This window comes from Ochotona princeps, chromosome 11, assembly GCF_030435755.1.
Source record: "Ochotona princeps isolate mOchPri1 chromosome 11, mOchPri1.hap1, whole genome shotgun sequence".
Taxonomy (NCBI): domain Eukaryota; kingdom Metazoa; phylum Chordata; class Mammalia; order Lagomorpha; family Ochotonidae; genus Ochotona; species Ochotona princeps.
The window spans coordinates 72,563,827-72,590,217 of record NC_080842.1 but is presented as its reverse complement, the minus strand read 5'-3'; the positions used below and the strand labels follow the sequence as shown (position 1 = coordinate 72,590,217).

General features: G+C 64.9%; 3 protein-coding genes across 3 annotated transcripts in view; all 3 read left to right on the top strand.

Moving 5' to 3' along the window:
- Nucleotides 1-16,603, top strand: part of RGS12 (regulator of G protein signaling 12) — a 68,975-nt gene extending 52,372 nt beyond the window's left edge. Inside the window, exons 4-16 of the mRNA XM_058670322.1 lie at nt 915-936; nt 8,239-8,408; nt 8,606-8,698; nt 9,154-9,297; nt 9,723-9,902; nt 10,023-10,176; nt 10,473-10,549; nt 10,927-11,121; nt 11,676-11,749; nt 11,850-11,976; nt 12,639-12,735; nt 14,575-14,645; nt 16,460-16,603. Of these exons, the coding sequence (XP_058526305.1) occupies nt 915-936; nt 8,239-8,408; nt 8,606-8,698; nt 9,154-9,297; nt 9,723-9,902; nt 10,023-10,176; nt 10,473-10,549; nt 10,927-11,121; nt 11,676-11,749; nt 11,850-11,976; nt 12,639-12,735; nt 14,575-14,645; nt 16,460-16,522 (1,467 nt within the window). The 3' untranslated portion in view covers nt 16,523-16,603. The remainder of the gene's footprint in view (nt 1-914; nt 937-8,238; nt 8,409-8,605; nt 8,699-9,153; nt 9,298-9,722; nt 9,903-10,022; nt 10,177-10,472; nt 10,550-10,926; nt 11,122-11,675; nt 11,750-11,849; nt 11,977-12,638; nt 12,736-14,574; nt 14,646-16,459) is intronic.
- The window catches only part of HTT (huntingtin), a 358,005-nt gene that overhangs the window by 193,768 nt on the left and 137,846 nt on the right, over nt 1-26,391 (top strand). The window lies entirely within an intron of this gene.
- Nucleotides 21,384-25,135, top strand: HGFAC (HGF activator). Its single transcript, XM_058670328.1, has 11 exons — nt 21,384-21,505; nt 21,593-21,669; nt 22,040-22,162; nt 22,253-22,585; nt 22,739-22,913; nt 23,040-23,128; nt 23,465-23,720; nt 24,126-24,265; nt 24,357-24,497; nt 24,579-24,727; nt 24,927-25,135. Exons 1-11 carry the CDS (start codon nt 21,462-21,464, stop codon nt 25,107-25,109), a joined length of 1,710 nt encoding a protein of 569 aa, XP_058526311.1. The 5' UTR covers nt 21,384-21,461; the 3' UTR covers nt 25,110-25,135.

Below are 26,391 nucleotides of genomic sequence, written 5' to 3'. Positions count from 1 at the left end.
GTAGTAGCAGGAAGCTGGGGTAGTAAGCAGGTCTCCTGGAGCTTAGAGGTGCCCTAGCTGGCATCCTGCCCAGCCAGATGCCCCAGACCCCCTCCAGCAACCTGTCTGGTGCTGTGTGGCCTTGATGGAACTCAGCGTCTCAAGTGTAGGCTGTGCTGGGGGCGGTGTGGGGACCCACAGCTCCCTGAGGAGCGCCTCTCCTTGCCCATGACCACATGATGAAGGCAACCCTAGGGTGCAGACAGACTGGGGAGGGTGGGGCGGCCAGTGCTGGGCGCGCTGTCCACGTGCGCACCTCCCCGTGGGCAGTAGAGGGATAGCTTCCCTTCAGTGCCAGAGTGCTCTGGCTTCTTCCTGGCCCTGGTGGCCAGGAAGTGGTTCCCCTTGGAGGAGGGCGGCTCCCTTGGGGTTCAGCCCTGTGTGAGGTTACAGGCAGAGAGTCTGCGGGTCAGGGGGAGACAGGAAGAGCAGACGCCTGGGATCCCCGTGCAGACATGAGTGCCTGCCATCCCTGGCCTCCTCCCTGCTCCGGGCCAGGCGGCCTCCCGCGGGACGTGCCAGGTCTTGTCCTGCACTGCCAAGCACCTCTGCTCCTCCTGGCAGCATCTGCCTTCCGCAGTCCCCAGAGGCGGGTGGGGGCGGATTCCCGATTCTTGGGGGCTGGGCCCCCCGCTGTAGGCCAGGCCGGGCTGCAGGCTGCCGAGGCGGCCTGGCTGAGCCCTGGGTCAGATGTGCTGGGCTTTGCTGGGCTTTGTTCTCCTGAAAGATGGGACTTCCTGGAGTCTGGGTGGGGCTGGCAGCAGGGAGCTGGAACGCCTGACTCAGCCACCTGCCCTGACTTGGCCAGCGACGCCTGCTCGATCGGCATGGCCATGAGGCGCCATTAACTCATGTCTGTCTCTCTTCTCTTTCAGTCGGCAACCGTGTCCGATGGCGGTAAGTGGCACTTTGTCGTGTTCCTTGTCCTGTCTCTGTCATTGGCCACTGTCTCTGGCCCCCTAGGTGCGTGTTGCAGGCCCGGGAGTCCCGGCTCCTACCGTGGGGTGCTGCCTGGGTTCTGCTAGCCACCAGCACCTGGGGACCCCTAGTGTCCCCAGTCCAGTGTAGGAGAGAGGCCGGTGGCATGTAGACCATGTGGGCCAGTCCTGCTGGGCTGGGGCTTGGGGCTCAGGTCAGGGGAGCCCCCTGCCAGGAAGCTTCCAGGGGCAGGGCCCTGTGTGTGCTGGGCCAGGCTCAGACCCTCCCTCCTGGCCAGAGGCCTCCACGGCCTCTGCCCTCACTAGCTGACCTGGGCCAGGTGGTGTCTCCCCACAGGGCAGGGGCAGTCCACAGCCCTGGGTGTGGGGGGACCAGAAGGAGCTTTTGTGCCCGTCAGTCATTGTGAGCTCAGAAACTGGGACTGATTCAAAAGGAAGTGGCCCGACCCATCCCACTTCCCAGGAGCTCCCGGCCGGTGTCCATGCAGGCTGTCCCATGTCCTTCATTTCCTAGCGTACTCAGGGGAATTCCTGCATGTCTGTGTCCACCTGGCCCTTCGTTAGGATGCCAGGTTCTGTAGTGGAATGGGCTGCTGGCCGGGGTGCAGGCTGGGCTGCAGGCCCATGGGGTACAGGCCGGGCTGCAGCCGAGGTGGTCCTTTGCAGAGAAGACAAGATCAGCAGGCCTGGCCATCTGAGGGTGCTCCAAGTGGAGTCCTGGCCTCTACAGAGGCTCATGGATCGCGGAAGGGGCCCAGGAGGGGCCCGCGGCAGCTGAGTCTGGCATGCCTGGGACAGCTCGTTTCCACTGGAGGAGGGCAGCCATCTGCCTTGAACCACTTGGGGGTGTGATCCTGTAGGTGCCGGTGCCGTGGGGCGTGGGCTGAAGAGGAATGCCACTTCTTCCTGTGAGAGTCCTGGCACTGAGGAAGCAGTTGGGCCACAGGGTGGTTCCCTTCCCCAGGGGCTTCCACCTCTGCCTGCTGTCGTCCTGGAGCCCATGGGGTGGAGGGCGGTTCCTGTTTCAGGGGCAGCCGGGCAGGGAGCCCATGCCTCCTGCTGACCTGCTGACTGTCACTGGTCCCTCTTCCACAGGTCAGGAAGTGAGATGTGTAGGTCAACTCTGGGTGGTCCCCACTGCCTGCCTAGGGGTCAGGAGCAGCAGGAGGGCTGCCCTCACTCCCTGCCCTGGTCCTGACCGTGCCCCCCACTCCTGCGGCCCCATGCAGCTTCCAGGGGAGCCCGGAGTATGGCCTGCACACAGATGGGGGCCCCACCTGCCCGTGTGTGTCATAGGGGGACCAGGGCTCCTCTAGCCATGCATTCACTGTGCGTTTTCACCGTAGAGTTGTGTAGCTTTATTTGGAGGAAGTTGGCTGATGCTGTAGAGACCCACGAGCTGTAAAACCCAAGTGTCTTGCCCCAGGAGTGTGGTCAGCAGGGTGGACGTTGTGCTGTGCGCACCTGTTGTGCGGTTTCCTCCCCACTCCGAGGCCTCTGCCACGTCAGACTGTGGCGGCAGGGTCTCAGCGTCACGCATGGCCAGGACCCCAGCACGAAGGACCAACCTGTGATGGGCGGGAACACCAGTGGCCAGCGGAAGGTGTTCCCGTGGGCTGCAGGAGCAATGGAGGGCGTCCCGTGTCCTGGGCCTATGGCCAGACACGGCCTCTGGTGTGGCTTCCCACCCGGGGCCTGGACGCCCCATGATGCGTGTTGCCCAGAAGCTCCCACGCTGGCCCTTTTCGGCTGCTGCTCTGCCCACGTGAGTGACCCCGTGTGTTCCTGCAGCGCCTGCCATCTGCCTGGCATTTCCATTGCAAGGAAAACTTCTCACCGCAGTCTGAGTGTGAGCCGCGCTCGCAGGGCCAGCTGGGCGTTGGCTCTGCCATGCCAGGCCCAAGGAGGAAGCACTGTGGAGGCTTCCCTTTGGGTCTCCATTTTCTGTGGGGGGGCTGATTATCACACTGCTGGGGATAGGGGTTCCAGGAGTCCCCACACCAGAGGGCCTCCTCATCCGCCTCCAACCGAGAAATAAGGCATGGAGAAGCCCGAGGGCTTGTGCCCCACCTGGGGGTTCCCCCCCAGTCCTGAGCGTCACCCCACAGTGAGCCAGAGCAGCCAGACACACAGGACACTCAGCCGCAGTGTGGTTTGGGGTGCTGCAGGTCCGTCCAGCCACTCTGTGCGTCACTGCAGTAAGGAGTGCGGCTGCCGCCCCGAGGCTGGGCAGGGGACAGCCAGACACAGGAGCCATGGCTGTGCCCAGGCGGTGGGGTCGGAGGCCTCGCTACCAACTCATGGTTTGTGTTTTATTTTTAAAAAGACTTACTTATTTTTATTTGAAAGGGAAGTTTTTACAGAGAGAATGAGAGATATACAGAAAAATCTTCCACCTGCTGGTTCAGTTCCTAATGGCTGTAAGAGCCGGAGCTGGGCCAGTCTGAGGCCGGGAGCAGGGTCCTGGGTGGCTGAGGGCAGCAGCTGGGCACCCGCGACTCGGAAGTGGCTGCTGTCCCTGAGCTGCGACATGGCGTCGTGTGGGGAGCTGCTCCTTCCCTGCTAGCAGTTCTTGTGTTCGTTCCATCTGAAAGATGGCCTTGCCCCGTGTGGGCCTGAATGTGTGGCTCTGGGGTCCTCCAGGCAGCCGGTGTGGGAGGTGTGTGCAGGAGTGGGGCGTGGGAAGGCGGGCCCGGTCCACAGATGGGCAGGGGTAGGCGTGTGCAGGAGTGGGGCATGGGAAGGCGGGCCTGGTCCACAGGTGGACAGGGGGAGGCGTGTGCAGGAGGGGGGCGTGGGAAGGCGGGCCTGGTACACAGGTGGACAGGGGGAGGCGTGTGCAGGAGGGGGGCGTGGGAAGGCGGGCCCGGTGCACAGGTGGGCAGGGGGAGGCGTGTGCAGGAGTGGGGTGTGGGAAGGCGGGCCCGGTGCACAGGTGGACAGGGGGAGGCGTGTGCAGGAGGGGGGCGTGGGAAGGCAGTCCTGGTCCACAGGTGGACGGGGGAGGCGTGTGCAGGAGTGGGGTGTGGGAAGGCGGGCCTGGTGCACAGGTGGACGGGGGAGGCGTGTGCAGGAGGGGGGCGTGGGAAGGCGGGCCCGGTGCACAGGTGGGCAGGGGGAGGCGTGTGCAGGAGTGGGGTGTGGGAAGGCGGGCCCGGTGCACAGGTGGACAGGGGGAGGCGTGTGCAGGAGGGGGGCGTGGGAAGGCAGTCCTGGTCCACAGGTGGACGGGGGAGGCGTGTGCAGGAGGAGGGCATGGGAAGGCGGGCCTGGTACACAGGTGGACAGGGGGAGGTGTGTGCAGGAGTGGGGCGTGGGAAGGCGGGCCTAGTGCACAGGTGGACAGGGGGAGGCGTGTGCAGGACAGGGGCATGGGAAGGTGGGCCTGGTACACAGGTGGACAGGGGGAGGCGTGTGCAGGACAGGGGCGTGGGAAGGCGGGCCTGGTACACAGATGGGCAGGGGCAGGCGTGTGCAGGAGTGGGGCGTGGGAAGGTGGGCCTGGTACACAGGTGGACAGGGGGAGGCGTGTGCAGGACAGGGGCATGGGAAGGTGGGCCTGGTACACAGGTGGACAGGGGGAGGCGTGTGCAGGAGTGGGGCGTGGGAAGGCGGGCCTGGTGCACAGATGGGCAGGGGCAGGCGTGTGCAGGAGTGGGACGTGGGAAGGCGGGCCCGGTCCACAGGCGGGCAGCAGTTCCATGACGTAAATAATTCAAGCCCTGTGGCCCGGGCGGCCGTGAATTATGCATGCTGGCCTCTGTGGGCTTTGTGCAAGCCCTGCCGCTTCCTGCCGAGCTCAACGAGGGCCTGGCCTGTCACGCTGGAGCCGTGCGGTCCCTGGCCCTCCAGGGCCATGTGAGCTTAGGAACCATGTCCCCGCAGGGGGCCCATGCCCCGGGCTGCCCTGACCGTTCCGGCTGACGTGGCATGGACTCAGAGGGGTGGTTCACGGTGAATGGTTGGAAGTTTTTGGTTAGATGGCACCACAGTGGCTCTTACCAGCTGCACCGAGGTAAAGTCCCTCCCTTGCCTGGCCACCAGGGGCAGGTGTCAGGTACGTTTGTCCCAGGGTCCTGCCACCTGGCGAGGGGCGTGTGGCTGTGTGCAGGCGTTGAGTGGCGCCATCATCATGGCCATGGTTATAAATGGAGGGTGGGAGTGGAGACAGACTTTAGAAACTGTTGTAAGCGGGGGGACCTTTCTGTGGCTCCCACTGGCTGGCCGAGCACAGCCGGTGTGCCCTGTGGCAGTGTGGGGCATGCTGGGTGGGAGGTGAGTGCCCCCTGAGTGTCAGGTGGGTGGCCTAGCTCCAGGTGCTGCTGGACAGGTGCTGGCTTCGCCTGCTTCCTGGTGAGGAGGCGGAGCCAGGCTTGGGGGCAGTGCTGCAGACAGCCTCCTTGGTGCCCTGGGCACCTGTGACCCCGTATCAGGACACCCCAAAGGCAAGAGTTGGGGCACAGTCCATATGTGCTAGACCCCTTGGCTTCACGTGTGACATCTGCCGTGTCAAGTTACGGTGTGCTTCTTAGTGGGGCCAGTGAGGTACGCGGCAGGTTAGGCTCCTGCCTGTGATGCCAGCATCCCATGCCCAGCTGGTCTGCTCCCAGTCCGTCTCCCTACTGATGCTCCTGGGAGAGCAGCAGGCTGGCTCGGTGCATGCCCCGCCCCCTGCGGCACCCTCAGTTGGAGCCCCTGGCTTCAGCCCGCTGTGGTAGTCTCTGAGGAGCCCAGTGGGCCATCTCTGTTTCTCACCTTGCTGTTCTCGCTAACGGACTGAGTGAATCTTAAAAGGCAAAGTGGTTAGTATTTGTCAAATCGTGCAAAGCTGAATCCAGACGGTCTATGGGAGAGGGCACAGCCTCTCCCATAGCGTCAATGTTGACTTCCTGGGCCTGCAGCTGTCTGAGTCCAGGCGGAGTCGGGGAGATGGGACCAAGCTGGGGTACACCCCGGGCTGTGTCCGCCGGCTGCTGAACAGCTCTGTGCCAAGGGCCACCTTCCACATGCCCGGTCCTCTGCCCTCCCCACTCCCTCTGAGTGTCTCCTGGCTCCTCACTGCCCCTTCTCTGGCCAGCCCACCTCTCTTCCTGCTGCGCTACCCGCAGGTACATGTCTGCCTTGGTGGGGCCCACATGGCTCAGGTCAGCCCAGAGTCATGGGATTCACACTTGAATTCGTTACTTCTATGGAAGGCAAGGACATGGCAAAGGGAAGGGGGATTGAGAAAACTCAGCTGGTTTGTTCCCCAAATGGTCGCCAGCCAGGAGCCTCCAGCTGGTCTCCCGTGTGGGTGAGGGACCCAGGCATGTGGGCCATCCTGCACTGCACTTCCAGTTGCCTTCTGGGGCCAGTGGAGATGGATGGGAAGTGGAGCAGCCGGGACTCAAAACAGTGCCCCAGTGGGATGAGGCGCCAGGGCTCCTGTTTGTGAAAGGCCATTTCTTTGAGCGAGGGTCTGTGTGTGCAGTGACATGGAGCAGAGGAGGCTGGTGACACCATCACCCGCACTTGAGGAAACTGTGCTGGGCCGGCCTCCCTGGGACTCTGATTTTACCATTCTGATGCCTCCAGCCTGGGGGCTGGGCAGCCCCGGAAGCCCCCTGGCCCAGCCCTGTGTGGGGCTTTCTCGCGAGCTGACACCAGCAGCAGCAGCAGCCACTGTGCTGTGTCCTCGGCTTTGCCGTCACGCTGCTGGCCTGCAGCTGCATGGGCTCCTGCGCTGCAGCCCCCTGTGTGGGTGCAGGCGTCAGCTGCGGGGCTGCAAGCCGGGAGCGTGCTCATCTTGGGACGGTCTCCCGGGGCTGGTGGTGTGCGGGGCTCTGCTGAGGCCTGAGGTCACAGCCCAGGCCAGCGAGGACTTGGCCGTGTGACTGCAGTGAGCGTGCCCCGCCCCGCCGTCTCCACGCCCCCCGCCCCGTCGGTCAGTTCCTCACGTGGACTCAGCCTCCACAAAGCTCCGGTTCTCGCAGTTTGCTTCCAGATGTCCCCCTGCCACTTCTGGCTCCATGTTGGTGCTCATTCCCTTGGGGTTGACTCCATGACTATGGGAAGCATGGGGCCCTGCGGAGCTCCCTGCCTGGCTGTGCCCTGGACGGGGCCTGCTGTGTTCGGGATGTCTGGCGGGCCCAGCCCTGTTCCTTGCCCTGCTTAGCCCTGTGGGAGGAGGCGAAGCTGCCACGGCCTTGGGCTGCTGCCGTCTGCTCTGTCCATCTTCATGTTTGGCTCTCTGCCTGCGTGGCTCCCCCGAGCCAGGGCGGGATAGGGTGCTGGGAACTGTCCGTGTGTGTGTGTGTGTGTGTGTGTGTGTGTGTGTCTTAGAGTTCCTGCCGTGGGGCTGCAAGCAAACATGTCAGGTGGAAAGAGCTGCCCAGAGAGCGTGGCACGTGGGGTCGTGTGTGCACACACAGAGGTGTGTGCGACCTCTTTTTTGTGTAGGGCCATGTTGGCATGTGTGCATGTACAGGCATGTGTGTGCGCGGGAGATTGTGGTATTGTGTGTGAGTCATCATGTGTGTGCAGGGGACATGTGGAAGTGTGCATGTACAGGTGTGTGGGTGAGCAGGCACTCGTGTAGGGGGCACAGTGCCAGTCTGCAGGCCCAGAGGCGCCCGCCTCTCGCCATGCCCTGCAGCTGAGGCTGGCTCCCCTCTGCAGGTCCCGGGCTCCCCTCTGCAGGTCCCGGGCTCCCCTCTGCAGGTCCCGGGCTCCCCTCTGCAGGTCCTGGGAGCCCCTTTGCAGGTCCCGGGCTCCCCTCTGCAGGTCCTGGGAGCCCCTCTGCAGGTCCTGGGAGCCCCTCTGCAGGTCCCGGGCTCCCCTCTGCAGGTCCCGGGAGCCCCTGGACTGTCTTCTCCAGCCCATCTCATTGTTCCCCTTTGCGTGGCCATTCGTGTTCTTGGTTGCGGGCTGTCCATCTGTGGGGCTGTGGGCAGCCATGTTGGCCCAGCTGAGCTTGAGGCTGCAGAGAGGCTCCCTGGGCTCCCAGGCCTTGGCCCCTGCTCCCCGTGTCTGCAGAGAGGCCATGATGTCAGCCTGGAGCCCTGCCCAGCCCTGGACCTTTGGGACCAGTGTCCGGTGGGAGGCTGGGCCGTGTCAGTTCTCATTGAAGGCCAAGTGTCTGAAAGCAGGTGGCCATCCTGCGTGTATGGGTGTGTTCATGGGAGAATGTGGAGTGTGAGTCCAGGATCCAGGGCTTGAGCTAGCGGGCGTCGTGTGGGCCCAGCAGACGCCCTGGGCAGCACGTGGGTCTGTCTGCCCGCAGAGCTGACCAGCGCCGACCTGAAGGACTGTGTCAGCAACACGAGCCTGCCCAGCAATGGCAGCCTGCCCAGCGTGCAGAGCTGCCGGCGGCTGCGGGAGCGCAGGGTTGCCAGCTGGGCCGTGTCCTTCGAGCGTCTGCTGCAGGACCCCCTCGGTGTCCGCTACTTCTCGGTGAGTGGGCAGGGGCCGTGAGGCCGGGCGGGCTCTGAGCCGGTGTGGGTGTGGCTTGGGGGCCCTGGGGTGCTGGACCGGGCTGGGGCCCCGGGGTGCTGGGCTGGGTTGATGGCCCCTGGGGTGTTGGACTGCCCCATGGCTCCAGAGGCCTGCTCTGGCCCTCACCTCTTCCCGGGTCGGGTGTTTTTTCCCAGGACTTCCTAAGGAAGGAGTTCAGCGAGGAGAACATCCTGTTCTGGCAGGCCTGCGAGGGCTTCAGCCATGTGCCCGCGCATGACCAGCGGGAGGTGAGCCCCAGTGCCAGGGCACCCGTGGACATGGGTCCTGGAGAAGCCGCCTCCCAGACCGAGGGTTTAAATAGACATGGTATTTCGTCTGTGCAAAGGCCGTCAGCGCAGGCAGGCCATAGCCCAGTTCAAGTCCAGAGGAAGGTGCCTGGAGGGGAGCCCGGTGGGCGGGGCCTGACCCAGTGGGCGAGGCAGCACTTCCTATGGGTGCAGCAGCTGGCTGCTGCCCCCAGGCCCCACATGGGGCTCACTGGAGCCCAGGGCCGCTGATCTGCTGTTTGTGGAGGAGCCCGCTCAAGCCTAGGAAGGTCTTACTGCCTTGTCCTTGGGTGGTTTAGTCACGTGATGTCGTCGGCCCCGGGGGAGGGTGCGCTCTGGGGGAGCCGTTGCCAGGGAGCAGGGTTTGGGGGAAGCTGCGCCCTTGGTCGCGTCTGCTCAGACACTGTCGCCCTCAGCTCTCCTCTAGGGCCCAGGAGATTTTCAGCCGCTTCCTGGGCAGCAAGGCAGCCACCCCGGTTAACATTGACAGCCAGGCCCAGCTGGCAGCAGATATACTGAGTGCCCCGCACCCAGACATGTTCAAGGAGCAGCAGCTGCAGGTGAGACTCCCATGTCCTGGGAACCCCAGGGAGCTCAGAGAGGGGACCCCAGCCAAGGCTGGCCCCTGTGCTCGCCACACTTGTGTGTCTCCCAGCGGCGATGTACTGCTTGCCCCAACCCAACCCCCACCCACACCCGCCAACAGGAGGGTAGACATGTGGTGTCTTTCACTCTGACTTCCATGAACTTTCTGGAAGCCTCTTTGTGTGTGTGTGTGAATTTGGGGGCACAGACCATGCCTTGGGCATGCAGCTGTGGACAGCCCAGCCCCGCCCCGCTGGCCTTTGTTGCAGGTGAGTCCCCTGGCTGTCCAACACTGCCCGAGCAGCTGGTGTGTGGAATGAGCCAGTAGCAGCCACAGTGCAGAGCAGGGCCGCTGCCGGGGCGCGCGTGGCCGCCGTGCCAGTGACTGCACTTCCTGCAGATTTTCAACCTGATGAAGTTCGACAGCTACACACGCTTCTTGAAGTCACAGCTGTACCAGGAGTGCGTCCTGGCGGAGGTGGAGGGCCGTGGGCTCCCAGACGCGCAGCAGGTCCCGGGCAGCCCCGTCTCCAAGCACAGTGTGAGCTCCGACCACTCCAACGTGTCCACGCCGAAGAAGGTGCGGCCACGTTCCCTGGCCTCCAGGCTGTCGCTGAGCCACGGGGGGCTGCTCCCAGGCGCGGGGTGTGCTGTTGGGGCGCCCTGGCCTGCGGTGAGCCAGGGTTCTGTTCTGTGGCAGCTGAGTGGGAAGCCCAAGTCGGGGAGGTCCCTGAACGAGGAGCTGGGGGCTGAGGACAGCGAGCGGAGGCGCCGGGCCGCGTTCTTCTCCTGGTCAAAGAATCGCAGTGCTGCCCGGTCCCAGAAGAAGAGAGATCCCAGTGAGCGCCCCCTCGGTGCGTGGGCCTGTGCATGTGTGAGCATGTGCATGTGTCCTTGCGGCTGCGTGTGAGAAGGTGTGTGTGCGTGTCTCCTCGCGGCTGCGTGTGAGAAGGTGTGTGCGTGTTCTCTCCTGGGGTGTGCATGTTCCCTCGTAGTCTGTGCACCCCCTGCCCCGCCGCCCACCTCTGGAGGCATCTTCAGTAAGTCAGGTGGAGGCCGGGGGAGCTGGGCAGAGCCTCTTCTGAGGGTCTCCAGGGGCTCGTGGGACTGTATGCCACCTCTGCGGGGCTGAGCGCTGTGTGCCCTCCAGACACCCCACACGCCAATGGAGGCCTGCACCGCCGCGAGTCCCAGGGCTCCGTCTCCTCCGCAGGCAGCCTGGACCTGGTGAGTCGCTGCCACCCTGTCCTGCTGGGACCCCTGGGTTTCATCTTGGACCCTTACTGCTGCAGTCCCGGAGCGGAGCTGGCACTGTCTCCCCACCCTACCCACGGCTGTCCTGTCTGTGGAGGGCACCTGACAGCCCAGGGTCACTGTCACACTCCCCTCGCTTGGTCACACAGGAAGTGCTGCTGATTGTGAACTTGGGCCTAACCCTGGGACGGGGCTGGGCTGGCAGCTGAGGAGGAGCCCGCTGGCCTCCGGGGTGCCATGTGTGTGGAGCCTAGGCCTCACACGTGTGAGCTGCGGGGATTTCTGTTGGACAGGCATGCCAGGGCCAGCTGCCTGTAACCCCAGCATCTGCCCTGTTTCCCTGTGCCCAGCCGGAAGCCTGTAGGACCCTGGCCCCCGAGAGGGACAAAGCTGCCAAGCAGTGCTGTGTCCAACTCCCAGATGGCTCATCCTGCATGCTGGCCGTCCGCTCCGGCTTCTCCATCAAGGAGGTCCTAGCCGGCCTCTGTGAGCAACATGGCATTAATGGCGCGGCTGTGGACCTCTTCCTAGTGGGCGGTGACAAGGTACCACCCTGTCCCCACCCCTTGGTGCCCAGCGATGGGTTTAGGGAGGGGCAGCCGTGGCTCCCACTGGGATTCCAACTCCCCCTCTCCCCCCCTCTCTCTCCCTCTCTCTCCCCCTCTCTCTCCCCCCCCTCCCCCTCTCTCTCTCCCCCTCTCTCCCCCCCTCTCTCCCCCTCTCTCCCCCTCTCTCCCTCTCTCTCCCCCTCTCTCTCCCCCCCCTCTCTCTCCCCCTCTCTCTCCCCCTCTCTCCCCCCCTCTCTCTCCCCCTCTCTCCCCCTCTCTCCCTCTCTCTCCCCCTCTCTCTCCCCCCCTCTCTCCCCCTCTCTCTCCCCCTCTCCCCCTCTCTCCCCCCCTCTCTCTCCCCCTCTCTCCCCGTCTCTCTCCCCTCCTCTCTCTTCCCCTCTCTCCCTCTCTCTCCCCCTCTCTCCCTCTCTCTCCCCCTCTCTCTCCCTCTCTCCCCCCCCTCTCTCTATCCCCCTTTCTCTCCCTGTCTCTCCCTCTCTCTCCCCCTCTCTCCCTCTCTCTCCCCCTCTCTCCCTCCCTTGTCTCTGAAGCCATTGGTGCTGCACCAGGACAGCAGTGTTCTGGAATCGCGCAACCTGCGCCTGGAGAAGCGTACTTTGTTCCGGTGAGAGCTGTGGCCCGGCAGGACCTGGTGGGTTTGCCCTGCCTCCGGAGTCCCCTGCAGGCAGAGGGCAGGGTGCTCATGCGTGTCTCCGTGTCCCCAGGCTAGATCTCGTGCCCATTAACCGGTCTGTGGGACTGAAGGCCAAGCCCACGAAGCCCGTCACGGAGGTGCTGCGGCCCGTGGTGGCCAAGTACGGCCTGGACCTGGGCGGTCTGCTCGTGCGGCTGGTGGGTGTCCTCCGTGCGCAGATGCCGGATGCCCCTCTCCTGGCCCGGGAGGCCTGTGACAGGCCGCTCATGGCCACTGCACCCCGCCTAGTGCCAGGGAGATGGAGGAGGACCCAGAACGCCCTTGCGGGAGGCAGGTGGACACTATGGGGCCGCATCGCCCCCAGGGCCTTTACAGACCCCGCTGTGGTGCTGTGGCGGCTGGCCTGCGGCCAAGAGGTAACCAAGCGGGGTTGCAGCTAAGAGGTAACCAAGGCGGGCTCTCGAGTCCATAGACACAGCTCCGAGGCTCGGGTGTGCACCAGCATGCCCCGCTGCTCTGCCTCAGTTTCCCTCCTGTGCAGAGGGGCTGTCTGCCAGGTGGGGCCCAGCGCTGCCGCTGTGGAGACGCCCTGTGCCATGCTGGTGGAAGAGGTGGCTTTTCCTGGTACAAGGGCCGGACCCCTCCCTGGACTTGGGGGCCTTGTTCCAGGACCCCATTCTGACCACAGGGGCACTGCCTGTGCGGAACTCAGCCGCCTGTCCTGCAGGGTGACTGGGAGGCAGCAGTGCTCCTGTGGGTGGCCCCTTCACTGCGGAGCCTGGGTAGGCCCCTGAGCCTGTGGCCAGCTGACTATTCCAGAAAGTTCTCTGCAGGGTGACTGATGCACTGTCTCCTCCAGAGTGGAGAGAAGGAACCCCTTGACCTCGGTGCCCCCATCTCGAGTCTGGACGGTCAGCGGGTCATCCTGGAGGAGAGGGGCCCCCCAAGAGGCAGAGGTGAGGGAGCTGGGGACCTGCGGCCCTACCCACAGTGGAGATAGGCCCTTCACGGGGGGACACAGCGAGCTGCCCTCTGCTGTGCACACCCACACAAAGTGCCAGAAGGAGCCCTCCTTGGAGGCTGTGGCTATACCCTGCTGAAGGGGGGGACTGGGACCTCAGGCCACATGGAGGGCTGCATCTCCCGAGCAGGGCATGCGTCTACCCTGGGCAAGGAGCTCATGAGGGAGACTTCTCGTGAGAAGAGAGGACATGGCGCTGGACATGGGGGATCCCAGCCCGGACACGGGGTGCGTGGGCGTGGGGGATCCCAGCCCGGACACGGGGTGCGTGGGCGTGGGGGATCCCAGCCCGGACACGGGGTGCCTGGGCGTGGGGGATCTCAGGGCCAGACATGGGGTGCGTGGGCAGAGCGTGGCAGGTGAGGTGAGGTGTGTGCCTCACTGCACAGGGCTGGGGCCACCTGCTTCAGGACTCACCCTGGTGTGTCACCAGGAAGGCAGGTGGCAGCAATAAGCCAGGTGGCCCCTGTGGCTGGCAGGTCCTCCTGAACACAGCCCTCCTGGGCATTGCCATGAGGCAACCAGCATGGTGAGCCTAGGTGAGGCCGGCCTGCCTGGAGCAGCTCTGGACAGATCTGAGCAGCCACCCTGGCGACGGCCAAGGGCACTTAGGGAGGAGGGGCTTCACCACAGCAAGTGTCTGCCCATGTCGGTGGCAGGAGGGTGAGCTGGGGTGCAGCCATGGGTGGTATGCTCAGCCCCTCCCTCCAGATTCCAGGAGTGCTGGTGTTGTGCCGGTTTCTGAAATCCCCAGATAATCATCAAGTCTGAAGCCGGTCCTAAGGCATTAAAAGTGGTTTATTCGAACTAACCTAGGTCTCCCAGCCCCTCCCCCAGCCCAGCATGGCCGGGCGGGGGAGGGGCAGCCGCTGCAGGATCCGCAGGGCTAGCAAACAGCAAGCCCGCAAGCCAGAGAGAGAGCCCGAGAGAAAAAAGAAAGACCCCCGAGAGCCCAAGCTCCCCAGTTTTTATACATTTCAGGCTATTAATTATACAGTCATGATCTAGCAGGCTTCTATTGGTGGGTTTGAAACTAGCAACTTTCAAAAAGTACAAATCGATGAGCTATAGGGCGGTGGATCTTATCAAACACCAGGTACCTCCTTCCTGAGGAGTGGTCTGCCTACGTGACCTGCCAGGTGTCCTGCTGGGTGTCAGGCCTGGAATCCACACAGCCCCCAGCCAAGCCATCAAGGCGGGATCACAAAGGGCAGAAAACTTCCAGGCTCTTCACTGACCCGTGGCAGGTGTGCAGGCGCCCAGAGATGCAGGTGGCTGTGGACAGAATGCCGGCCCGGGGCAGCAGTGCCCGTGGAGGGTGTGGTTGCCCATTGGCACTTCATCACACTGGCCAGCATTGGCACAGGCACTGCTGCGGGGGGATGGTGGGCAACAGGCTGCATGCGACCCGGGGCTCCCACGTGAGGAGGGGCAGGGTTCCCATGTGCTCTGCCCCCTTCTCTGGGTTAAGCTGCAGCCTGTTAGTCAACCCACGGCTGTGGGCCCCATGTCTGTAAGAGCTGGGTGCCAAGCCCCATTCCAGCTTGGCGGCTGTCAGCATTGGGGTGTTAGAAATATTCTGAGGAAAGTGTACACCGCAGGCTGGGGCTTGAACGTTGCTGCTCTGGAGGGGGTCTGGTTGGGGGACAGAGGAGCCCCTGTACCTGCAGGCACCCCTTGGGATGTTGCTGTGCCAACAGAGGGTAATAGCAGGTGGCCTTGCCCTGTGACTTCCTGTCGAATAAATCTCCCTCCCTGTGTTCAACATCCACAGAAAACCACAGAGGTGCTGTGAGCAAACCCAGCCTGGCTCTAACTGCCAGTTCCAGAAGTCACGCCTCTACGGTAATCCCCTACTGTCACAGCCCCAGGCTCTGCCCACCCATAGCCGGCCTCAAATGAGACTCCACCCCCTCAGGTGCAGCTCACCCCCCACCCCCTCAGCTGCAGCTAACCCCCCTCAGGTACAGCTCACCCCCCACCCCCTCAGCTGCAGCTAACCCCCCTCAGGTACAGCTCACCCCCCACCCCCTCAGCTGCAGCTCACCCCCCACCCCCTCAGCTGCAGCTCACCCCCCTCAGGTGCAGCTCACCCCCCTCAGGTACAGCTCACCCCCACCCCCTCAGCTGCAGCTCACCCCCCTCAGGTACAGCTCACCCCCACCCCCTCAGCTGCAGCTCACCCCCACCCCCTCAGCTGCAGCTCACCCCCCACCCCCTCAGCTGCAGCTCACCCCCCACCCCCTCAGCTGCAGCTCACCCCCCACCCCCTCAGCTGCAGCTCACCCCCCACCCCCTCAGCTGCAGCTCACCCCCCTCAGGTGCAGCTCACCCCCCACCCCCTCAGCTGCAGCTCACCCCCACCCCCTCAGCTGCAGCTCACCCCCACCCCCTCAGCTGCAGCTCACCCCCCACCCCCTCAGCTGCAGCTCACCCCCCTCAGGTGCAGCTCACCCCCCACCCCCTCAGCTGCAGCTCACCCCCACCCCCTCAGCTGCAGCTCACCCCCCACCCCCTCAGCTGCAGCTCACCCCTCACCCCCCTCAGCTGCAGCTCACCCCCACCCCCTCAGCTGCAGCTCACCCCCCACCCCCTCAGCTGCAGCTCACCCCCACCCCCTCAGCTGCAGCTCACCCCCCACCCCCTCAGCTGCAGCTCACCCCTCACCCCCCTCAGCTGCAGCTCACCCCCCATGCCCCCCCTTGGCAATCCAGTGCCCCCTATGAGCCTGTTCCTTGAGGTCTGTGTTTGGCGTAGGGCACACACGCTCCTGCCATCTCTCCCTGGCTCTGTCTACAGTTGCGGTTTCAAGTGCGTGCATGGGGCGTGAGTGGCATGTGCGTGTGTGGTGTGTGTCTTGAGTGGAACACATTAGAGCTCTGGCTTTCCTTCTGATGCAGGGAGAGGAGCGAGCGCTAGGCAAGTCTAATTCTATTAAAGTAAAAGGAGACAATGGAAAAAATGCTAGGGAGCCCCGGCTTTCAAAGCGAGAAGAATCTATTGCAAAGATTGGGAAAAAAAAAAATCAGAAAATTAATTTGGACGAAGCTGAGGGTATGTGGATTTCCTCAACCTTGCACGCTCTTGAGTGATTGCCCTCTTGGTGCTAGACCACCGTCACAGCCTGCAGGGGACTGGGCCCCGGGCCCACCAAGTGGAGTGCTGCTCTAGCCTCAGCCCCACCCCGGCTCTCCAGCAGTCAGCCGGCCTGCTCCCCAACGCACGGTCTGTGCAGTCTTTGCCAGCGGGAGGCAGGGGTCCGGGCCTCCAGGGGAGACGCCTGGGGGGCCTAGGAACGCTGAGAGCACCTCGGCCGCCCAGCGGCCACAGTGGCCTGGGTTTTAATGCAGGGCTCCGTGCCCCACCCCCACAGAAGTGAGAACACGCCCCTCCACGCTGGCAGCTCCCCGCCCCCCAGTGCTGGTGCAGGGGCGATGCTAGAGCCGCCCCCCCTTGGGACCCCCGTCTCCGGGGAAATCTGAGCTCCCAGGAGGAAAGGGCGAGGGCCCCGGGGCACCCCGAGACCTGCGGTTCCCTCTTCCAGCTGTCCCAGGCACCGCAGCGCCCCACCGGGCACCTCGCCAGGCTGGGGTGGGGATCGGAGTTGTGGGGGCTCCCGGGAGGTCGCTGACCGGTGGCCCCGTGGTGTCCTTCCACAGAGTTTTTTGAGCTCATTTCCAAGGCCCAAAGCAACCGAGCAGAGGACCAGCGCGGGCTGCTGAGGAGGGAGGACCTGGTGCTGCCCGAGTTCCTGCGCCTGCCCCTGCCCTGCCCCGCCAAGGCCAAGGCCGCGGACAGGAGAGGCGCGGAGAAGGCGTCCCCGCCCAGCGAGGAGTCGGCCTCCAGCGGCAGCCCGGCCAGCAGCTCCGGCTCTGCCCCCAGCCCCGCCGGGCCCCCGGCGCCGCCTGCGCACCTCTGGAGGAGGCCGCCCCGTGAGGCGGGGGCCGCGGCCATCCAGACCGTGGAAGACGAGCAGGTGGCCGAGCTGACGCTCCTCGGGGAGGGGGACATCAGCAGCCCCAACAGCACGGTGCTGCCGCCGCCCCCCAGTCCCCCGGATGCCCCCGGAGCCGCGCAACCAGGTACCTGCACGTTCTGAGGCTGCACCCGGACCTGGCCACCGGGCTGCTGGCCTGGCTGGCCTCCCCTCCGACCGGAGCGCCGGCTCGGAGCACAGCCCGCAGTCACACCTGCCAGCCCAACAGAGAGACACGGCCTGGGGCCTGCACCCGCTCCCACTGCGCCCAGCAAGGCGTCCCTGCTTGGCGCCTGACTGCCTGAGCCGCCGTAGGATGGGGAGGTGGGGCCAGTCCCGGGAGTGAGGCGCCTGCCGGAAGCAGGTGCGTCCATTGGGCGCCGGGAGTGCTCCTCTCAAGGACCGCTGCTGCTCTGGCCGGGGGCAGGGGTCCACTGGAGCTCGGGCCTGGGTGGGGAGGGGCGCCCAAGGCCATGTCCGCCCACGCATGTCCACGTCTCTGCCTGCAGGCGTGCCCCTGCCCCCGGTGCAGATGCCTACACCTCTTCCCCGGAGCAATAAACTCGCCAGCTGGCCTTGCTCTGCTCCAGAAGTCGTCTTTCTCATTCGGAGGGGTGACCCCTTTGGGGTCTCACATTCTGGGGCCACTTCCCTCAGCGGGCTGGGGTGTCAGGTGGGCTCAGCCACCAGGCTGTGCCTCCTGTGGGCTCCTTGGGGCCATCTCAGGCCCCTGGCAGGAGGCTTGGTCCGCCCGGGATCACAGCCACCAGGGACCACTCTCCCACCAGGCTGACCAGGACCTGGGGTCATGCCCTGCAGCTGAGGTGCTGGTGGCCAGGCTCCTGCTGTGGGGGGCTCACCACCCCCTTGCCCAGGCTGGCCCTAGACCCTGGCCCTGGCAGGACGTGGCCATGTGGAGCTCGACCCTGAGCCATGGCCCTAGGGCCAGGCAATTCTGTGGTGGTGCCCACTAGGGGCGACAGCTTTCCGGTGGGCAGTGATGGCTCAGGCTCCTGCAGTGACACGGGGACAGGAGGGAGCCCCGGGTGGCCCCTCACACCAGGGCTGTGAGGTGTCAGGGCACAGTCTGGCACCCACTGTGGCCCTGCCCTGAGGCAGTGCCAGACGGACCCCTCACAGGACGCTCCGCCTACACAGCCCTCCGTGGGTCCCCACAGGCCTTGCCCTGACCCCGTCACAGTGTGTACTGTGTGACCAGAGACCGATGGGTGGACAGGTTCCAGTCTTGTCACTCCATGTGCTGTGGGTGGCACTGACCCCCCCAGAGGCTCATCCTGGGCCCAGAGACGCTGCACTCCCGCCAGCTCTCCAGCATGACCTCTGCTGGCCTGGGGCCAGGCCACCTCTGGGGAGATGGAGACCCTCCGTGGGTCTCAGAGCAGGGGGACATGCCTACCTCAAAGATGGGAACCTAGCCCTGGGCCTGCCCAGGCCGAAGAGCCCAAGTGGAGGATGCTGGTGGAACCGGCTGCGCCCAGGCTGCCCCTTGCTCCTGGCCCTAGGCAGATCCCCCCCCCCCCCCCAGCCTACCAGGCAGCAGGGCTGCCCCTGCCTGCTGCCCTGCAGTGACGGTCCTGACCACCTAGAGCCCTCTAGTGGGGACCAAGTCAGCACCCCAGTCCTTGGAGGCATGAGATGGCACTAGGGCAGGGACCCCAGCAGCTGGGCGCTTCTCCCACCTCCCCCCTGTCCTGGCCCCTCCCTGGGGGTCTGTGGGTGTTTGGGGGATGGGCAGGCCTGGGCATGTCAGGCAATGATGGTATCTCTCTTCTCTGACAGGAGCTGCAGGGGCATTCCCAGGACCGGTCAACAGCATCCCTCGGAGCCCCAGCCCAGGGGTGCCCGCCCAACCCCAGGCCAGCGCCTATCACGCCACCTTCGTCTGAACCACCCACACCCTGCCATGACTCTACCAGCGGACACGTGCGTGGGCCCAGCCTTGGGGCAGCCATGTGGGTCCCTGGACGTTCGCCCTGGGGGGCGTGGGAGTGCCGGGAGCCAACCTAGGAGAGGATGAAGGACTGGCCTCGGCCCACCTCCCCATGCAGCCCCCGGAGGACATGGGTGGGGCAGATAAGGGGGAGCAGGAGGCCACACCCCGCAGGCTGGAGCCTGCTGTCCACACTGGTTCCAGCACAATCTGCCCACCTCGCCAGCCCCTCCATCCTCTCCAAGAAACTGGGGAAGCCAAAGGCTTGTGCCTCAGCTGCATGGCTGCTCCTGCCTGGCTTCACGTGCTCGCAGGCCTCAGAGGGCCTGAAGAGGGGCGTCAGGGAGACCCCCACAGCCCAGCAGGTCCAGGCTGAGGGCTGTCGCAGTGGGTGGCATGGTGGCGTCCTGCGTCCAGTTGCCTGTCAGGCCCCAGCTCCTGGACCTGGGGACAGAAGACAGCCCTGGGACGTGGGAGCCCCGAAAGGACCACCAGGCTCCTGCCTGCGACCCGGGCCACAGCTGACTGTGGCGGCTGTTCAGGGAGTGGACCAGTGGACAGAAGACTGAGCTCTGTCTGCCTTTTAAGTAATTAAATAAATAACTAAGTTTTAAAAATCACTGATTGGAAAGACTTGGCCAGCATGCAGCATGGCTATGACTTCAGGGCAGCAGTGAACCCAGGGGCCAGAGGAGGGTGTGTGTGTGTGTGTAGGGTGTGTTGTATGTGTGTGTGTGTGTAGGGGGTGTGTGTATAGGGTGTGTTGTATGTGTGGACGGGGTGTGTGTATAGGGTGTGTTGTATGTGTGTGGAGGGGGTGTGTGCGTGTAGAGGGTGTGTGTAAGGTGTATTATATGTGTGTGTGTGTAGAGGGTGTGTGTGTAGGGTGTGTTGTGTGTGTAGAGGGTTGTGTAGAGGGTGTGTTGGGTGTGTGTATGTAGTGTGTGTGCATGTAGAGGGTGTGTTTGTGTGTGTGTAGGGTGTGTGTGTAGGGTGTGTGTGTGTAGGGTGTATTATATGTGTGTGTTGTAGAGGGTGTGTGTGTGTGTAGGGTGTGTTGTGTGTGTGTGTGTGTAGGATGTGTTGTGTGTGTGTAGAGGGTGTGTGTGTGTGTGTGTGCTCAGCCAGCAGGCAGGGCCACAGTGTTGCTCAGTGAGTCAGAGCCTAGCTTCCAGCAGATTGCCCAGAGTCCCCTAGCACCCACTGTGCCCATCATCCATCTTGCACAGCACCCACTGTGCCCAGTACCCATTGTGTCCAGCACCCACCGTGCCCAGCACCACCTTGCCCAACACCCACTGCATCCTGTGCCCACGTGGGGAGCTTGGGTTTGGGGGCAGAGAGTGACGTGGCTGCAGGCCACTCCCTGGAAGCCAGGCGGGCCAGTTGTACTCTTGGTGACACTGGCATCAGGCTGGAGCCAGCCCAGGTGATTCTCCGATGTCCCAGCTGATCCCCTGCTCTGCCTGGGGTTGGCTCCTACAGGCCGGCCCAGGTGTGCCACAGGGCAGTAGCTCAGGCCGACCCGACCACCATGGCATCCCAGGGCCCCTGCTCCCTTGAGGTGACCCTCTGGAAGACTACATGGGTGCCCACCCCTGCCACCATGTGGCACTGGAATGAGGCCAGCCCCACTTCTGCTGTGGCTGTGCTGGCCTGGGGCAGGCTGGGACACTGACGGTGATGAACTCATGGGTGAAAACAGCCAGCTCTGGGGGGACCAGGCCCCACCCACTGCGTCACCCTACAAGTCTTCCCGGAAGAAGCTTCTAGGCGAACCCAGGAGTCAGGTCCAGGGTCAGTGTGGGCTGAGCCCCATCGGGCAGCCGGCCCGGAGCAGGGCTAAGGTGGCCTGGGACAGCAGGTGTGGGTCCAGGGAACTTGGGGCCTGGCTCTGCCCGCATGGGCCTGGCTTGGGCGGCAGCTGGGGTTAATCATTGCTGGGTGACCTTGACCCTCGCCTGCCGACTCTCACTTCCTGCCGCCCCTCAAGCCAGCCCAGGAGGAGCCATGGGGTGCTGGGCCTGGGTCCCCAGCCCTGACCCTCCGCCCAGGCTGTCCTTGCTGCTGCTCCTGCTGCTGCCTCTGTTGCTTGGAGGGTCCCAGCCACAGGCCGGCAGGGTGAGCTGGGCCCCTCCCCCAACCTGCAGCCAGGCCAGGGCTGCCAGTGCCCAGCCAGGGTCCCTGGGACAGTGCTGGCAGGGCCTGCTGGGTGAGCTGGGAGCCCTGGGCTTGCCACGACCCCCACACCTGGGCCTTGGTTGCATTCCAATATTTGTGGGAAAAGCAGGGGGCCTCTGAGGGTCTGTGCAGCCCAGATAAGATTCGGGGTCCAGCCATGAGGTATCTTGGGAATATAACCCCATCCTGTCCCCAAGGGAGGGTGGGAAGGGGGTCTCAGGCTGTGCTCCGAGTGCCAGGAGTACCACATCCCCTCCTAGAATTACACGGAAACCCCAGAACCCGGGACCCTGGACAGCCCTGGCAGCCCTGGCAGCCCCAGGACCCTTGAGACCCCTGTGAGCCCCATGACCTCAGCGACCCTGGCAATCCCGGCCACTCGAGCTCCAGAGCCAGTGGGACCCCAAGGTGGGTGGGGGTCCTGCAAGGCAAGTGTGGAGTGCGGGGGCAGCAGAGGGGGTACCTGTGGAAGCCCAGCTTGCTGCCCCATGCCCCCGCAGTGCTCACGGAGGCAGGCCAGCCCTGCAGGTTCCCCTTCCGCTATGGCGGCCGCATGCTGCACATGTGTACAACTGCAGGAGGTGCCCACAGGAAGTGGTAAGTCTGGATGGGCAGGGCCCTCCTGGAACTGTGAATGGGGGTCCATGCTGGTCCCTCATCATGGGACCCTGGCATCATCGGCAGGTGTGCCACAACCCACAACTACGACCGGGACCGGGCTTGGGGCTACTGTGTGGAGGCCCCCAGTCCTGAGGGCCCAGGTGGGTGCCAGGGCAGGTGGGGGGGTCATGTGTGAGTGTGTGTGTGTATGAATGTATGTATCTGTGTGTGTGTGTGCAGCCTGAGCTCCAGCTAGGAGACACAAGGCCCACCCATGTGTTTGGGGAGGGGGTGCCAGGGGTCAAAGTGCCAGTTAGGGGTGGGGCCATCAGCTCAGGGCACAGCATCCATAACACGGGACCCCAGAACCCTACAGGGCTGCGGTGGCCACGGCAGGTGCCAAGGAGCCCCAGGTAGTGATGTCAGGCTCACCGCAGGGGTGGAGCAAAGGGAGAGGGGGTAGAGCCTGGGGTGCCCAGGTGCTGGACAGGGGTGAGAGGGGCCTCACCCTCAGTCCTCCCGCTGCCCCAGCCGCCCCAGACCCCTGCGCCTCCAGCCCTTGCCGCAACGGCGGCTCCTGCGCCCCTTCCCAGGACCCAGCCGCCTACCACTGCACCTGCCCCTCGGCCTTCACGGGCACGGACTGTGGCACAGGTGAGCAGGGCCCAGGGCCTGGGGGCCACTCGGGGGGAGGAATCGTCCGCAGAGGGTGCAGCTGAGCAGGGCGACTGCTGCCGTCCCCAGAAAGATGCTTTGACGAGACGCGCCACGAGTACCTGCCGCTGGGTGAGCGCTGGGCCCGCGTGCGCCAGGGCCGCGTGGAGCAGTGCGACTGCCGGGGCGGCGGGGCCCGGTGCCAGGACGCGCCCCACACAGGTACAGCCGGCCCGGGGCCTGCACGCTGGGGCTGGGTGGACCTGGGCTGCTCCCTCCGCAGACCCGGGCTAGCTTCCGGCCCTGCCCCAGTTTGCCAGAGCAGCCCGTGCCTGAACGGGGGCACCTGCCACCTGATCGTGGCCACGGGGACCACCGTGTGCGCCTGTCCACCGGGCTATGCCGGGCGTCTGTGCAACATCCGTGAGTGACGCGCGGCGGGGCGGGGCGTGCGGTGGAGGGGAGGGGTCAGACTGGGCGGGGCCTGTGGGGATGGGACGGGGCCTGGGCGGGAGGGGCGGGGAGGGGCGGGGAGGGGCTTCCTCACTGCCTGCCCTGTCCCTCCCTGGCCTCCAGTACCTTCCCAGCACTGCTTTCTGGGAAACGGCACTGGCTACCGCGGTGTGGCCGACACGACCACCTCGGGCCTCAGCTGCCTGCCCTGGAACTCCGACCTGCTCTACCAGGAGCTGCACGTGGACTCGGTGGCCACGGCGGCCCTGCTCGGTCTGGGTCCCCACGCATACTGCCGGTCAGCGGCGGCGGATAGCTGGAAGCTGCCCCGGGGGGGTGGCGGCTGGGCAGCGGGAGCCCCTGGAGAACCCTCTCGCTCAGGGACTCCGATGGCCTCTGTCCTGTCCTCCCGTCTGTCCACCAGGAACCCGGACAGGGATGAGCGCCCCTGGTGCTACGTGGTGAAGGACAGCTTGCTATCCTGGGAGTACTGCCGCCTCCCGGCCTGCATCGGTGCGCGGAAGGACGCGACTGGCACCGCGGTCACTCAGTCCCCTCTGGGCGCACATTGCCCAGGGCTGTAAATGCAGGGGGCAGCGTGAGTGGGCTCCAGCAGGTGCCCCTGCAGGCAGAGCCTCACCCAACAGCCGTCACCTGCACCCCAGGGCTTGGGGCGGGAGGGATGAGAGGTGGGGAGACTCTGGCTACCTTGGCCAGGGGCTGAGGGCTCCCAGGCTGCCACAGAGCCCAGCCCCCCGGTGCTAGGGAGCAGAGAGGACCTTAGCGCTGGCCACACGTGGTGCGCCCACCACGACCATGAAGCCCTGACCTAGTGCCCCTGGTCCTCAGAAACGCTGGCCAGGATCCAGCCCCCGGTGTCGGAGGCCCTGGTGCCGCTGGCTGAGCCAGTGGCAGCTGCGCGGACCACCTGTGGACGCAGGCACAAGAAGAGGAGCTTCCTGCGGCCGCGCATTGTGGGCGGCTCATCCGCCTTACCCGGCTCCCACCCCTGGCTGGCAGCCGTCTACATTGGCAACAGCTTCTGCTCTGGGAGCCTGGTGCACACCTGCTGGGTGGTGTCCGCCGCCCACTGCTTCGCCAGCAGGTGTGCTGCCTGCCTGAGCCCCTGACCAGCCCCTCCGTGGCCCCAGCACGCACTCCAGAGCTGGGGCACGAGCCTGGGGCAAGTCCTGCCTCAGCTACAACTCAGCTTTGCCCTGTGCTGGGGCAGTGTGGGGATGTGGCAGGGCCCCGGCTTGCCACTGAGCCAGGCTGGGGCTCCTGGAATGCCCAGGCCAATGCCCAGGGGAGGAGGGTAGCTTGGAGATGTGGAGACAGGCCGGCCACTCCACCTGACCAGGCCTGTTGAGGACAGGGTCCTGGGGTGGGGGTGGGGGCTGACCAAGGTGTCCAGGTTCAGAGAGGGTAAGGGGCAGCCCTGGGCCTGGTCCCTGTGCAGATGTCCTGGAGAGACCGTGTGGGGTCAGCAGCCACTCCCTCTCCCGTGCAGCCCGTCCCAGGAGAGCGTCACGGTAGTGCTGGGCCAGCACTTTTTCAACCAGACCACGGACGTGACCCAGGTGTTTGCCATAGAGAAGTACGTGCCATATCCACTGTACTCCGTGTTCAATCCCAGCGACCATGACCTCGGTGAGCAGCAGCGGGGAGGGGTCCATGCCCTGTGACCCCGGCCTGTGCCCTGTGACCCCGGCCTGTGACCTGTGACCCCTGCCCGGCCCAGTCCTGATCCGGCTGAAGAAGAAGGGCGAGCGCTGTGCTGTGCGCTCACAGTTTGTGCAGCCCATCTGCCTGCCGGAGCCGGGCAGCACCTTCCCCGCGGGCCACAAGTGCCAGATCTCGGGCTGGGGACATGTGGACGAGAGTGAGTGGGCAGCGGGCCAGGCAGGGCGGTGGGCGTGGTCCGGCTGGCACCGCCCTCCCTGAAACAGCCTGCTGTCCGCAGACTCGAGCAGCCACTCGAGCGTCCTGCGGGAGGCACTCGTGCCCCTGGTCGCCGACCACAAGTGTAGCAGCCCGGAGGTGTACGGCGCCGACATCAGCCCCAACATGCTGTGCGCTGGCTACTTCGACTGCAAGTCGGACGCCTGCCAGGTGTGCTGCACGCGGAGGGGCGCCTCGCACAGGGGAGGGCTCGGACAGGCCTCGGGCCCTGCGGCGCCAACCAGGCAGCCCCGCAATGCAGAAACTGGGACCTGGCCGTTTCCCAGGGTGGGCAGGACCAGACGGCCCAGGAGGCCTGGGGAAGGCCAGGCAGGGTGGGGCCTGGGTTGTGACCCTGCTCTCTGTCCAGGGTGACTCGGGTGGGCCCCTGGTCTGTGACAAGGATGGCGTGGCCTATCTCTACGGCATCATCAGCTGGGGCGATGGCTGTGGAAGGCTCAACAAGCCAGGTGTCTACACCAGAGTGGCTAACTATGTGGACTGGATCACTGACCGGATACGGCCCTCCAGGCGGCTTGTGGCTCCCTCCTGAGACCCCCCAGGGAGCAATGGTCCTGCTTGCTCTACAGTCCTACCTCCCACAATAAACAGGATCCCACAAGCCCACCCATGCTGGCCTCCACTGGACCCCACCCTGGGGATGACATGGCTCGAGTCGGGAGCTGGTCTCGAACCTGCCGCCCATCTAAGGGAATTGGGTGCCTACCCGAGCTGGAGAGTGTCCCCGGGACAGGACAGGGAAGCCGAGATGCGGGCTGCTGCAGTGTCTGGAATGTTCTCCCTGCACCAGCCCTTCCTCCCTCCACTGCGGCCACACTGTGGCCTGCACAGCCCGTGGGGGCCTCCCTCCACTGCGGCCACACTGTGGCCTGTACAGCCCGTGGGGGCCTCCCTCCACTGCAGCCACACTGTGGCCTGCACAGCCCGTGGGGACCTCCCTCCACTGCGGCCACACTGTGGCCTGCACAGCCCGTGGGGGCCTCCCTCCCTCAGTGCGGACACCACTCTGAGGTCCTGCACCTGTACCTCTGCCACTGGTCTCACTGCTGCTTCATCGAATGTGTATGGTTTATTTGATCAATTTGAAAAGGCAGAGCTACAGGGAGAAGGACACACACACACACACACACACTCTCTTCCATCTGCTGTTTCACGTCCCAAAATGGCCACAATGGGTAGAGCTGGGCCAGGCAGAAGCCAGGAGCCAGGGGACTTCCTCCAGGTCTCCCTTTCCCAGCACAAGGGAGCTGAATATCGGCACCCATGTGTGATGTCAGCGGACAGGCAGAGCCTAACTAACTGTAACATTCCTGACCCTAATCCACATGGGCGCTAACTCACCATGCCGCAGCCCCAAAGTCGGCCCCCAGATCTCCTCAGCAGGCCAGGCGGGTCCCACGCGTGCCAAGGCAGCTGAGGGTGGGGGAGCCTTGCGCAGGGCTCTCGGGCTGTGTGATCACAGGATAGAAGTAGGAATCAGACAGGGCTCGGCCCTGCTGCCTGAGGGTGCCAGTCCCCTACAGGAGCACCAAACACGGGGGCCTGGGAGGCTCTGGATCCTGGCACCACCAGGCAGCCAGAGGAAGGTCCCACGGTGGCACTGTGGCAGGAGCGGTGGCTGCTGAGGGGGCGCCCCAGGCTGGTTGTGGCCACAGGATGGCAGCCATAGTTGTGAGGTCAGTGCTGCAAGTGTGGCTTCAGCCACGGGCTTCCTGGGGTGGCAGCCACACCCCAAGGCGTGGGCCGTGCCCTTTCCACTCTGCAGGCAGCCTTCCGGTGAACCTCAGAGTCCATCTTCAACCAATGAGCTTGGT